This window comes from Branchiostoma lanceolatum, chromosome 17 (assembly GCF_035083965.1).
Source record: "Branchiostoma lanceolatum isolate klBraLanc5 chromosome 17, klBraLanc5.hap2, whole genome shotgun sequence".
Lineage (NCBI taxonomy): Eukaryota > Metazoa > Chordata > Leptocardii > Amphioxiformes > Branchiostomatidae > Branchiostoma > Branchiostoma lanceolatum.
In genome coordinates, this window is record NC_089738.1 from 4,425,181 (window position 1) to 4,438,115 (window position 12,935).

General features: G+C 38.8%; 1 protein-coding gene and 1 long non-coding RNA gene across 2 annotated transcripts in view; both read right to left on the reverse strand.

Moving 5' to 3' along the window:
- Positions 1–12,935, reverse strand: part of LOC136423699 (diacylglycerol kinase delta-like) — a 78,524-nt gene that overhangs the window by 21,106 nt on the left and 44,483 nt on the right. Inside the window, exons 7-16 of the mRNA XM_066411979.1 lie at positions 12,558–12,664; positions 11,937–12,062; positions 10,569–10,831; positions 9,614–9,722; positions 8,571–8,710; positions 8,088–8,163; positions 6,472–6,569; positions 6,217–6,319; positions 5,290–5,457; positions 303–365 (exon numbers count right to left, since the gene is read on the reverse strand). Coding sequence (XP_066268076.1) covers positions 303–365; positions 5,290–5,457; positions 6,217–6,319; positions 6,472–6,569; positions 8,088–8,163; positions 8,571–8,710; positions 9,614–9,722; positions 10,569–10,831; positions 11,937–12,062; positions 12,558–12,664 — 1,253 coding nt within the window. The remainder of the gene's footprint in view (positions 1–302; positions 366–5,289; positions 5,458–6,216; positions 6,320–6,471; positions 6,570–8,087; positions 8,164–8,570; positions 8,711–9,613; positions 9,723–10,568; positions 10,832–11,936; positions 12,063–12,557; positions 12,665–12,935) is intronic.
- Positions 1,938–4,788, reverse strand: LOC136423700 (uncharacterized). The gene is made up of 2 exons (XR_010753779.1): positions 3,526–4,788; positions 1,938–3,096 (listed from the first exon to the last, which is right to left on the reverse strand). It is a non-coding gene; the product is annotated as an uncharacterized lncRNA (long non-coding RNA).

Sequence of the window (12,935 nt, forward strand, 5' to 3'; positions counted from 1 at the left end):
GACCATTTTGAGCCGGAGTAGCTCTGTAAAATTGTGTTATGCCAGAACAGCTATGTCTGACCAGTTAATGCCAGAACAGCTATGAGAGACTATTTCATGCTAGAACAGCTATGTGAGACCATTTTGAGCCCCTGTGGTCAAGAGTGATGCAGAAATGCTGCCGTGTGGTGCTCCTCCCACTATAAGCCGAGCCTGCCACCAGATGTCAATCACCAACTGATCAAAGCCATGCAGTGATGGAAACCTTTAGAAAAAGCACCAGAAGTACGTCTTTTTAGTCCGTATTGGAGAAAGTGCCTTACTCTCTTGAGGGTTGGAGGAGCAATTTCTTCCGGAACAACATCATCCTCCGAATCATTCATCTGCTGGAAGGTGTTGCAAGAAAAGTTCTGTTAAAATCCACCCATTTTTAAGCTGTCTTGTCATGACCTTTCGAGTTTTGGGGAATGTTGAAAAAAAAAAAAAAAAAGGAACAGGATGGGCTGTTCCAAGGGAAATAGGATATGGGGTCAAAAATTAAATGAAAAGAAATATCAAGATATGGGTGGAGATAAGTTTAAAACTGTGGTCTTGTCCTTTTCTGCATTTAGTCATACCTTCTGCATTGGCCCTTAACTTCTTACATATACATAAATTTTGTCATTACATTTGTAGGAGCAATTACTATTTTACTACTTTATCACTACTTAATGACATATTTTCTACAACCTTCCATTCTCTAGGTCAGTTACAGAAATGTCCGCTTAGCATTCCAGACATTAAATGTTGGAACATTTTTAAGTGGTATGGAATTATTAACTAAACTAAAACAAGCAGCTGACTTTCTATAAGGAGAAACTCTGTGTTTCTGAGAAATTCTTCAGACATGGGAAAACTTCAAGGTTCCATCCAAACTAATTAGATCAATCAAATTAGACATTAGATACTTTGCAATCATTTCTCCTCATAAACCAATTGTAACCTTGTTTGTCCTCCATTTGAGTGCATCTGTAACTTCTAATTAATGATGAATTATTTAGTGATATCTTAAGAGCCGAAATTGTTTTCATTTGACCTGGCAACTGCCCATTCAGGTCTTGAAAATTTCATTTTCTGACAATTCTACTAATTTATGGCGGGCACTTGGCTAGTTCCCATACAGCATCCAGTGGTTGTTTTTGGCTATGCCTCAGGAGCAGAAGCATATTCCCTTACACTACCAAAAATGCAATTTCTTGTATTCTAGTTTTTTCTTACATACAGAAAAATATTACTTTATGCAAGCAAATTTTTCTGTATTCAAGAAAAAAGGTTTTGTCCACGAATTAAGCAATTTTTTACTTACTGAACTTTTTCTTGTAGTAAGATAATCTTTCTTATAAAAATGACCTTGGTTACTGCCGGAAAGTAATTCTTGCAGTAAGATTTTTTTTCTATGTATATTCTTGATTCAGACACCTGGATCTGAGGTTCTTGTACTAAGAATGCATTTCTCTTCTTAAGACCAAAATTCTTGATAGCAAGAACTACTTTCTTATTTCTAAGATTTAGGTTCTTACACCAAGACTTTTTTTCTTATCTCAAGACCAAAATTCTTACTGCCAAGAAACGTTTTCTTCCCTTTAAGTTTTATATTCTTATAACAAGAATGCATTTCTCTTCTCAAGACCTAGAACTGCTTTCTTATTTTCAAGATTTAGGTTCTTACACTAAGAATATTTTCCTCACTTCAAGACCAAACATGCTTATTTCTGAGAAATGTTTTCTTACATCAAGAATCCTTTTCTCGCTTCAGGGGCAAAAATTTTTATCGCCTATAAATACTTTCTTACTTCTAGAGCTGATCTTCTTAAACAAAGAATATTTTTTCTCACCTCAAGAACATAATTCTTGCTGCCTAGAAAATGCTTTCTTACTTCTAAGATTGATCTTCTTACAATAAGCACACTTTTCTTACATCAAGAGCAAAGATTGTTTATTGCCAAGAAATGTTTTCTTACTTCTAAGATTAATCTTCTTACATCAAGAGCACAATTCTTGCTACCAAGAAATGTTTGCTTACTTTTAAGATTAACATTCTTACACCAAGAATATTTTTCTTATATCAAGAGCACAATTCTTGCTGTCAAGAAATGTTTGCTTACTTCTAAGATTAATCGATTAATCTTCTTACTCCAAGAATACTTCTCTTATATCAAGAGCAGAATTCTTGCTACCAAGAAATGTATTCTTACTTCTATGATTGATTTTCTTACAACAAGAATATTTTTCTTATATCAAGAGCACAATTCTTGCTGCCAAGAATTTTTTTCTTACTTCTAAGATTAATATTCTTACACCAAGGATACTTTTCTTACATCAAGAGCACAATTCTTGCTGTCAAGAAATGTTTGCTTACTTCTAAGATTAATCTTCTTACAACAAGAATACTTTTCTTATATCAAGAGCACAATTCTTGCTGCCAAGAATTTTTGTTACTTTTAAGATTAATATTCTTACACTAAGAATACTTTTCTTACACCAAGAGCACAATTCTTGCTGTCAAGAAATGTTAGCTGACTTCTAAGATTAATCTTCTTACAACAAGAATACTTTTCTTACTTCAAGAACACAATTCTTGCTACCTAGAAATGTTTTCTTACTCTTATAATATAAGACTGATGTTCTTACAAGAAGAATCTCACTCCAAGAGCTACAGTTAAAATGACATGTTGATGGCTTAATATTTCTGTAAATTGTGGACTATGGTATAAAAAAAAATGACATTGGCAAAGCTTTACAGTGTATTTTTTCAAAAATAATAGGTATAATAATAATATATAATTATACAATTCATGTATTGTTGTACAAATACCAAAACTAATTTTGATACAAAGCCTTCTGAAACTGAAAGAACATAAAAATTACAAACTGCTATGTAATTAACATGCTATATGATCTATTACATATGATATATCTCATAATATATAATTCTTTATCGTCTTGGAAGGTGGTATAGAGCAGCCTCATCTGACTTGGATGATGATCTTCGACTACGGAAACCAAACCCTTCAACTTGTTCAAGCCCATTTCTGTTGACTTGGCATTCCCATTGGCATTCAAATGATCTTCCAACATCTGGGGAAAAATATGAAGACTATGTCATTAATTTTTACTTTCTGAGTTGAGCTAACTAACTTCCAGCTTCTAGATGTGAAAAGTTCCAATTGAAATGATTTCTTCACAAAGCACATCATATGTTTTATCATTCTTTAACATATCCTTATATATGTTTCCAGAAACAATACAATTAAATTAGTCCACCCCTCAGCGGTGGAATGTAATCTTCCGATGTGTGCGGATCGCTTTTTGGTTAAAATCTATTAATTCGTTGGCCAAAAAGATGTTTTGAGTTGGACCCAAAGAGGCTTTACTTATCATTATCTCTAACGCTTGATGCTTTTGATGATCAAACCAACCAGGGGCCCTTTAACTTAGTTTTTTTTTCATATGATAAATAAAGTTGAACAGATTTTCATATAGTCGGGTGGGGAGGGGGGCACTTACCTTTTCCATACTGCTATCCAGTGTTTCCGTGCAAAATTTGGCATCTGCTGCAGCCTCAGACCATGATCCCCATCTTGTATATGTTCTCTTGTACCTGGGTTTTGACTTTGAAACCGACTTGAGTCTTCAATTAATACAAATAGAACTAGAAGTGAACAGCTCTTGAAGGAATGAACTTCTCACAGCCTTGGCCCTACTGTCAACTGCCAGTGGGATTCGATTCCACCAATCAGGAGTTAGGAAAAGATCACATGGCAAGTGTTGCCATTGGTCAAAATTTTATGCAGATATTTGCTAGAACAATCAAGATTTTTAAAGAAAATTTAACTTGGCTTCTATTTCTTGCAATAGCCTCATCTTAGCCAGGAAACAACCATTATATTATACAAGTTAAAATAAGAATTTCAAAGTATTTCTTGTATTTCTTCAAGTATTATTATCAAGAAAAACAAGAATTGCCTTGCTCAGAGTTTATTGATATGAAAAATAAGAAAATTCAAGAATATAATTCTAGTTATGACTCGAACTTTGTCTTCAAGTTTAAATATCTTGAAAATTCTTGATTTTCTAAAGCAGGATTCCTCAAGAAAGGCAAGAAGAAAATTCTTCTATTTTCTTAAACATCCCAAGAAAAACAAGAATTTCTTTCTCAAAGGTTCTTGATACGAAAATCAAGAACATTCAAGAATATTATTCTAGTTATGACTTGAACTTTGTCTTCTAGTTTTAATATCTTGAAAACTCTCGTTTTTCTAAGCAGGATACCTCAAGAAAGGCAAAAAGAAAATTCTTCTATTTTCTTAAACATCCCAAGAAAAACAAGAATTTCTTTCTCAAGGTTTCTTGATACAAAAATCAAGAACACTCAAGAATAAAATTCTAGTTGTTTCTTGTTTTCATAATTTTGAATTCTTGTTTTTTCTTACTACCAGAAGAAGAAGATAGGGGAGAGAATAATTATTGTATTTTCTTATACATGGCAAGAAATAGATTCTCCATACAAGAAAAACAAGAACTTTTAACTTCAATTTCTAGAAAATTCTTATGAGAGAAAATCCTTTATAGAAATTATTTCTTTATGTAAGAAAAATAAGAAAATGTTTCTTGTTGTGAGAATTTACAAGACAAGATTCTTGGAATGGTCTCTTGTGCTTTTCTTATTTATTCTTATCATTTTCATGGAAGTTCTTCATTCAAGAAAATTTGTCCACGAATTAAGTAAAAACAAGAGAACTAGAAAAAACAAGAAAAATCATTTTTGGTAGTGTAAGCATGTGACTGGATTGAGTCTACACTAAAAACTAACTCAGTCTGATGAAATATATACAACTGCTGGAGTTTTAAGGAGAAACTATCTGGTGATGTCCTACCACAGACATGTCCCTGTAGCTCAACTTGTAGTAGTCTTACAGTTACTGTTGTTAGTCTGTTTGTTTATTCATTTTGCACAACAAGAAGGTACATAATACGATAAACAATAAAAGTTGAGTTCCTGGTTCAAATTAGTTGGTAACTTGGAGATCCCGGTTCAAGTCCTGGGGTCAGGACATCTCGGTTGGGGCTGCACTGTCTTTTGGAAGGGACGTAAAATGGGGATTCCGTGTTCAAAGAAGTACCTTGAGCACATTAAAGGGGAAGGGCTAGCAACCCCTCGCTGTAAAAACACACTCTACGACTGAAACAGCAAGGAAACTTCCTACCTATGTGTCACAAGGCAATACCTACAAGGGTCTGAACGAATGAACGAGCAAACGATTAACCTACCCTACTTGACGATGGCGCAGTGAGGCCCTCCGGTACGGTGTCCTGTGGAGATCCTACCACTAGCTCCTCCTGTTGGGAGGCAGAGGTAACTGCAGGCAGGGGTTTGGCCTGAGCCTCTTCATTCAGTGTTGTCAGCAAAGAGTTCAACTTCTCATCCAGAACCTTACACTGAAACAGGGACAGAGACCTTCACATTACAAATGAATACATGCTTCATCTGAAGTACCGGTGCAATAGCCGAGCGGGTAGAGTGTTCGCCTTGCATGCGGTAGGTCGTGAGTTCGATCCCCGGCCGGGTCATACCAAAGACTCTAAAAATGGTACATACTGCTTTCTCTGCTTAGCGCTGAGCATTTGGGAAAGAGTATATGGTAGTTAAACACACACCACTATCAGTGGACTAGCCCCCTGCTGTAGTGACTTGCACAAAGGGTGTGTGGCCCAGGGCTGCCGAAACGGAGATGGGCGCCGCCTTATGCACCGTCTGGTGCGGGGAGGACTTAAACTCATCTGAAATCATTGTTCCTACTTTCGTAACATCTGTTTGAGAAACTTTGTACAGTTTGGCAGAACTCCATTCCTTTTTTTTGTGGGACTTTGCAAAAGATAAATGTTGCCAAACTAAATTATTGATAAACTTTGCGGTAAATCTTGCTTAATAGTCTCCAAGAATGTGTGGGATGTCTTGCAGAACTGTTATAAACTCACAGCACTGTACATGTTACAAAAATCGATTTTGCAGAATATAACACAATATACATTAAATCATGAGCTGCACCACTGTAACATGTATAAATTACATGTAATACTATGTACATTCTACAAATTTCAATAATACTACTAAAACAATGTTAAAGAAAACTTAGTAATGAACATAAAACCATGAATTCTTATAAGAGTTTTCTCTCTTCAGTCTCCTGTGCCTACCTTGTGAGTAATAGAATCCTTGTCACTTTGCGACCTCTCTTCTTCAGTGTTGTAAGCCGTTCCTATTTTGGTTACAAAGTGTTTAACTGTTTCACACAGTACTCTGAAAGAAAACAAAACATTTAACATCTGATTAAAGACAGTATTTCAGAAAACTGCGTACATTTAACCAAAATGAGTTTCAAATTAGTAGGTTGGTAGAACATCTTTTTTGGGATATAGGAGAGATTAGTTACAATAAATATTGGGACATACCTAGCAGACTGAATGACCTCTGAGTGTTGGTCAGACTGAAGTATCCTGCTGAGGTGGGTCGCCACAGAGTCCTGCAGCTCATACGCTGTCATCTCATCCTACAGGGGCATATGTATAATTATACAGGTCTGGATCAGTAACCACGCTGATATGGTCAATTCAGGGCTTTTTTAAACTGGGGAACAGGGGCGCTGTATGTGCCCTCTTACCCTTGCAAACAGATTCCTTCCAAGTGGAAGTTTCGGATCAACCACTGACTATACCAGTCCACAGGTGGCCACAGTCTTCAACTGTGACCTCTTGTCTGATTGTCAATTCAGGGCATTTTTAAACTGAGGAAAAGGGGCGCTATGTGTGCCCTCTTACCCTTGGAAACAGATTCCTTCCAAGTGGAAGATTCAGATCAACTACTGACTATGCCAGTCCACAGGTGGCCACAGTCTAACTTGCAATTGTCTGATTGTCAATTCAGGGCTTTTTTAAACTGGGAAACAGGGGCGCTGTATGTGCCGGGCTCTTACCCTTGGAAACAGATTCCTTCCAAGTAGAAGTTTCGGATCAACCACTGACTATGCCAGTCCACAGGTGGCCACAGTCTTCAACTGTGACTTGTCTGATTGTCAATTCAGGGCTTTTTTAAACTTGGGAACAGGGGCGCTGTTTGTGCCCTCTTATTGCCAGTCCACAGGTGGCCAAAGTTTTCAGCTGCGACTTGTCTGGTCATGATTTCCCCCTCAGAAAGCATTAGAATGACCCATTTTCACTTGAGACTTCTAAAACTGTACAATTACATGTACCACCCTTGCATTGTTGTCATGTCATTCTTTAGCAAGAAGAAAGTAACACGTCTTATGCATTTTCTGAACTATCAAGTCTATTTGTCATCTTGAACTTTACACAGTAGCTAATAGATACTCTTGAAATCTTGAACTTTACTCTTGAACTTTACACGGTACTAATAGATACTCTTGAAATCTTGAACTTTAATCTTGAACTTTACACAGTATCTAATACTATTATTAGATACTCTTGAAATCTTGAACTTTAATCTTGAACTTTACACAGTACTAATAGATACTCTTGAAATCTTGAACTTCAATCTTGAACTTTACACAGCATCTTATAGATACTTTTGAAATCTTGAACTTAGATTTTGAACTTAACACAGCATCTAATAGACACTGTGTTAAGTTCAAGATTACAAATAGACTTCTCTATATTAGTGCAGAAATACTACCACTAACAGTTAAGGATGCATAAGACTTGTATAGTATACATTTACAACATTCAGGTTTTTAACAGTGTGCATAACAGAGACTTACATAGGGAAAACGGAACGGTCATTCAAAACCAGATTATTGGAACATAAGCGCCCCAGTTTTACTACGTCTGAAGCATCACACAACACATCCACATTGAGTCCCTGGACATACAGTTACACTAATCAACTACATTGTGAGGAGTCAAATCATTTTGACTTCCTGCCACCTTTGATTCACTTCTGACGTCATCACGCATCCTGATTCACAGAAAGTCAGCTCAGTGAATCAGTGTTTCCTTTCACTTGGAACAAGGTTTATTATATAACAAATAATTGTACAACTAAGGTTTCTAACCTGTTCTCTCTGCTGTGTGGAAACTGTGGGGTCAGCGGTGCCTGGGACCTTGGTTTCACAGGTCATGATACTCCATCTGTGGGAAGACATTTTCATGATTACTACATGTAGTAGTAGTCCACTGTGTTCTGCTGCTGCAGCGGTCTGGATGATTACGTTGTATGATAAAACGGTAAAGGTAAAGCGGTCGAACCTCTGTTACCTCAGACTGTGGACAAAGCATGATGCTTTTTTGTTAGCCATTAGTGCAACGCAGCTCCGCTATGGCTCGCATATTTTTGGCTGAGCACACTGGGTCACTCCTACCCTTCTCGAAAATTGTTTTGGGTTCTTTTACCTGCAGAGGTCTGACACCCTAATGCTGCCGCATATACTGGGCCGCCAGCTCTAGCCTAGTCTAGGACAACATCATACAAAGCAGCGAAAAATTCAATCAACTCTTCAAGCAGGTGCCCAATATGTGTACCCTTTGCCAGCTCTCACCTGTCCAGCATCTTGCAGGTGGCTCTCTCCAGCTGCCAGAGGATGGCAGGCAGCTGCGTGTCGTCATCACATGCAGCTCCCCATCCCAACACTCGGGCCAAGTCATTCCCCGTCCCCAGTGGCAAAACACCCATTTGGCACTGGACAGGCAAAAACACAATCATTATGTTGTAATTTGCATTGATTTAATTTTAAATAGTGACATCATAAACTGTCAAGTTTGAAGCCCCAGTTACACATAGCCGAACATGGCTTCCCGACCTTCCTCCAACAATTGTTGGGAGTGGTTCGGGTGATAGGTTGGCTGTGGTTGGCTGGTGTTCGACGCGGTTGGCTGCGCCAGCCAAATGTTTTGAAAGCTGTGGACAGGAGGTCTGGAATGGGTTCGCTGGTTTTTGGCTGGTGGTTGGGAGTAAGTCAGTAGTGGTCAGGGTTTGTTTGAGAGTCAAAAGCTACACAAAAAAGTGAAAATCCTAACTGTACTTGTCTATCATAATGGTATTATACCCCAAAGTCAAATTCTTACTTGTTTCACATAAGTCAGTCATAATTCTGGGATCTTCCACTGTTTGCAACTTACAACTTTATGCCGTGCTGTCGTCTTCTCACCTGATGATTGAATTACATGACGTAAGTGTTGAATGAATAGTGATTTTCAAACTAGCTTTCCTGAGGATAGATTTCAAGGAACTTTCAGAAATCAAAGCCCACTAAGTTGTCAATTCCCTCAAATTTGACGGAAAGTTCCTCGACCTCCATCCTCACGAAAGCCAGTTTGATAAGCACTATTAATTCTGTTTGGGAAATTTAGAATACTAACGTCATATATTTCAATCATTAGGTGAGAAGGCATCAGTACGGCATAAGTTACAAACAGTGGAAGATCCCAGAACTATGATTTTGGGATATATCAAGCATATTTCAATTTTTTGTGTAGCTTTCTGTTAATACATCCACAGTGACTATAGCTAAATGTAAACTGTGAATACATTGACCTTGTTAATAAATACAATCATGTATCATTGACAAACATTTTCCTGTACCTGTTTATGCAGGTTGAGCTTGTCAATCTCAGATAACACCCAGCCCACGCTGCCATCTCCTCCACACACCAGGATCCGGAACAGGTCGAACCTCTGGAACAACCGCAACCTGCAACAAATCATGGCTGAACAGTCTTTGAATTGGACCAATGAGTTGAAACCAAATTATGAAAACTAGACCTACAATCATTATGGTAAATATTTACGTTGATGAAGACTAGAGATCCAGGTAGTAAGATACGGCAAAAATAGTTACTCAAGCAACTGGATAAAATTTTGAAACACTTCAGACAGCATCCTTAGCATCCCAGCGTCACTGATGAAAGACAGCGGAACAGGGCTGTCACCAGCTTTTAATTTTCTTCTGTCACACTCAGTGTTTGGGAGCCATTATGCGTTGAATTTTCCTTGTTGAATTTTGTCATTTTAAGCTTACGAAGTTCACATTTTGGGAGGGACAAGGTGACAAAAATTTCCGTCCCAACAAGCAAAATTTTTTAATTTCCGTCCCGGGACGGAGGGACTGGTCCTGGAGACAGCCCTGCAGCGGATGCTGTCTGAAACGTCTGCACTGTTTAAAATTTTATCCAGTTGCTTGAGTAGGTTTTTTTTTGCGTAATGGTTAATATTCTTTGCCCATTGACATTGAGTCATACATATTCAATTTTATTTAATGAGGATGGAGCAAAAAAGCAAAAATTAATGCTGAATAAGAAGCCCTCATGAGCATGGGTGTGTTCCCCCCACACATACCGCCACTGTAACAGTTGCTTTTTCCTCATACCAGACACTGGGATAGGATGAAAATGAATTGACATGCAAAGCTAGCCCATTGGGGAGATCTGGTTCTGATTGGTTACCCTGTCCCCATTTCTCTCCCCCCGAGCCCCCAATTTTTGGATGCCCTGTCTATAAGCCTGCCCCTGGACCATCAAAACAACTGTAGCTTTCTCACCCCAAGTGCGGTCCTCCATTCATCAGATCGAACACCTGAGCAGGGTTGAGGAGTTGTTTGAACCTGCGGAGAAACTTCACGCCCTGGTTATCTCCGCTCTTCGAGTTGACGAAAACGAGCAGCGGGTTGCTGGAGGTGGGCCGCGTGGCTACCCAGAATCCATCTGAGTCGATGCTGTTGAGCGCAGTGGGGGGGACGATGGACAGTCGGCAGTCCCCGAGGGGACACTTTCTGGGGAAAATTTCCTTACACGTCGTATGGACCTAGAAGGAAAAGAAAGAAGTAACAAAGTCAATCAACAGGTTCATGCATGTATGTACAATGTTTGTAAGACTCAGCAATCACACATAGGGCTGCACACACAGACAGTGTACCAGTACTATACCACAAAAATCTTTTACGCACAGGTCTAAAACACCACCGTCAATGTACCTGTCCTGTACCTAACTAAAATTACACTGAAGAGTAATACACAAGGTGCAATTCCAACCACAAAAATATAAATTGAGCACTTGGAAAAAGATGAAAACATTGCATATGGGCAGTGAAATGATCAATTTGAGATCCCCTTACGAGATTAGGTTCTTTATATGAAATAACAAAAGTCTGAATAAATATTCCGTTCACTGTTTCTGTCATAATTGAAGACCACAAGTTACTTCGTTGAATTGTTCAGGACTGGTATACAAGACAGTTTGGACCTGTAAAATTAATGATGTTATATTTAGGTACACAGACAGAAACACACATTTTCTGCTTATTATTCTTATATACATTTTACACATGGGAGTTACTACTCACCATAGCTCTACACCATAAACACTTCCAGTCCTGTAGCCTGAGCACACTGCCACAGGTGTGGTCACACACACTACACTTGGGAGTTACTACTCACCATACAGTAGCTCTACACCACAAACACTTCCAGTCCTGTAGCCTGAGCACACTGCCACAGGTGTGGTCACACACTACACTTGGGAGTTACTACTCACCATAGCTCTACACCACAAACACTTCCAGTCCTGTAGCCTGAGCACACTGCCACAGGTGTGGTCACACACACTACACTTGGGAGTTACTACTCACCATAGCTCTACACCACAAACACTTCCAGTCCTGTAGCCTGAGCACACTGCCACAGGTGTGGTCACACACACTACACTTGGGAGTTACTACTCACCATAGCTCTACACCACAAACACTTCCAGTCCTGTAGCCTGAGCACACTGCCACAGGTGTGGTCACACACACTACACTTGGGAATTACTACTCACCATAGCTCTACACCACAAACACTTCCAGTCCTGTAGCCTGAGCACATTGCCACAGGTGTTGTCACACACACTACACTTGGGAATTACTACTCACCATAGCTCTACACCACAAACACTTCCAGTCCTGTAGCCTGAGCACACTGCCACAGGTGTGGTCACACACACTACACTTGGCACTGACTGGCAAGTTTCCCTCTAACCACTGGTGAGGCATGTGGATCTGAAGGACAGCCAAGAACAGTTTTAGAAAATCTCTTTCAATAGCTTAGACACTTGACATATTGTGATATGATTATCACGACAAAGATGGGTATAGACACATTTGGGAACGCATCCAAGCAGCATGTAGAAGTTTGATAATGTATCCTTGTTGAAGACTTAAGGGGGCACCCCCCAGTTTATTTTGAATCTCAATTCAAGGTTGCACACCCTCAAGTCTAGCGACCGTCTCTTCCAGGAAATACTTCTGAGCCAAAACAACTGTGTATGGTAATAAAGGATATCCCTCTAGCTATAAGAACAACCAAGATTCAGTTTCTTCAACCTCTCCAATTTTAGTAAATGTTAAGGGGAAAGTGTTTCCCCTCCAAAAATGAGGAGCAAAAGTGGGCATTTTCACGTGGAATAAAACCAATCACCAGTCCTGGTGATTGAGTCCAGCATCTTTAATCAAAAGTGTACAAAAAAAAATTTACTGTAAGTCATTGTAACTTACCCCCTCGTCATCCTCGATGGTGTCTTGGCCAATGGAAGACAGGGCGGTCCACTTGCAGGCGTTCGGTGCTCTTGTGGCACACCGCTTGTGAGCTTTGAACTTGCACACTTCAGAGACAGAAAAAATACACCAGACTAATTTTCAAGATAAGACATACATAACATTGTGTACCGAATTTTTGGAAATAAATTATCAGTGATAGACAGTTTGCCCATATACACAACTTTACCAAAATCTGCAGGGTAATGTATTCAGGGTATTTAAAAACGAAGTATTTAGGGATATATGCTACATGTAGATGCAACGTCAGTTATGTTGCCAGAAATGTAAACTCAAAAGACTGACGTATTCAGAACATTGTCTGAAAAGCTTTGATAA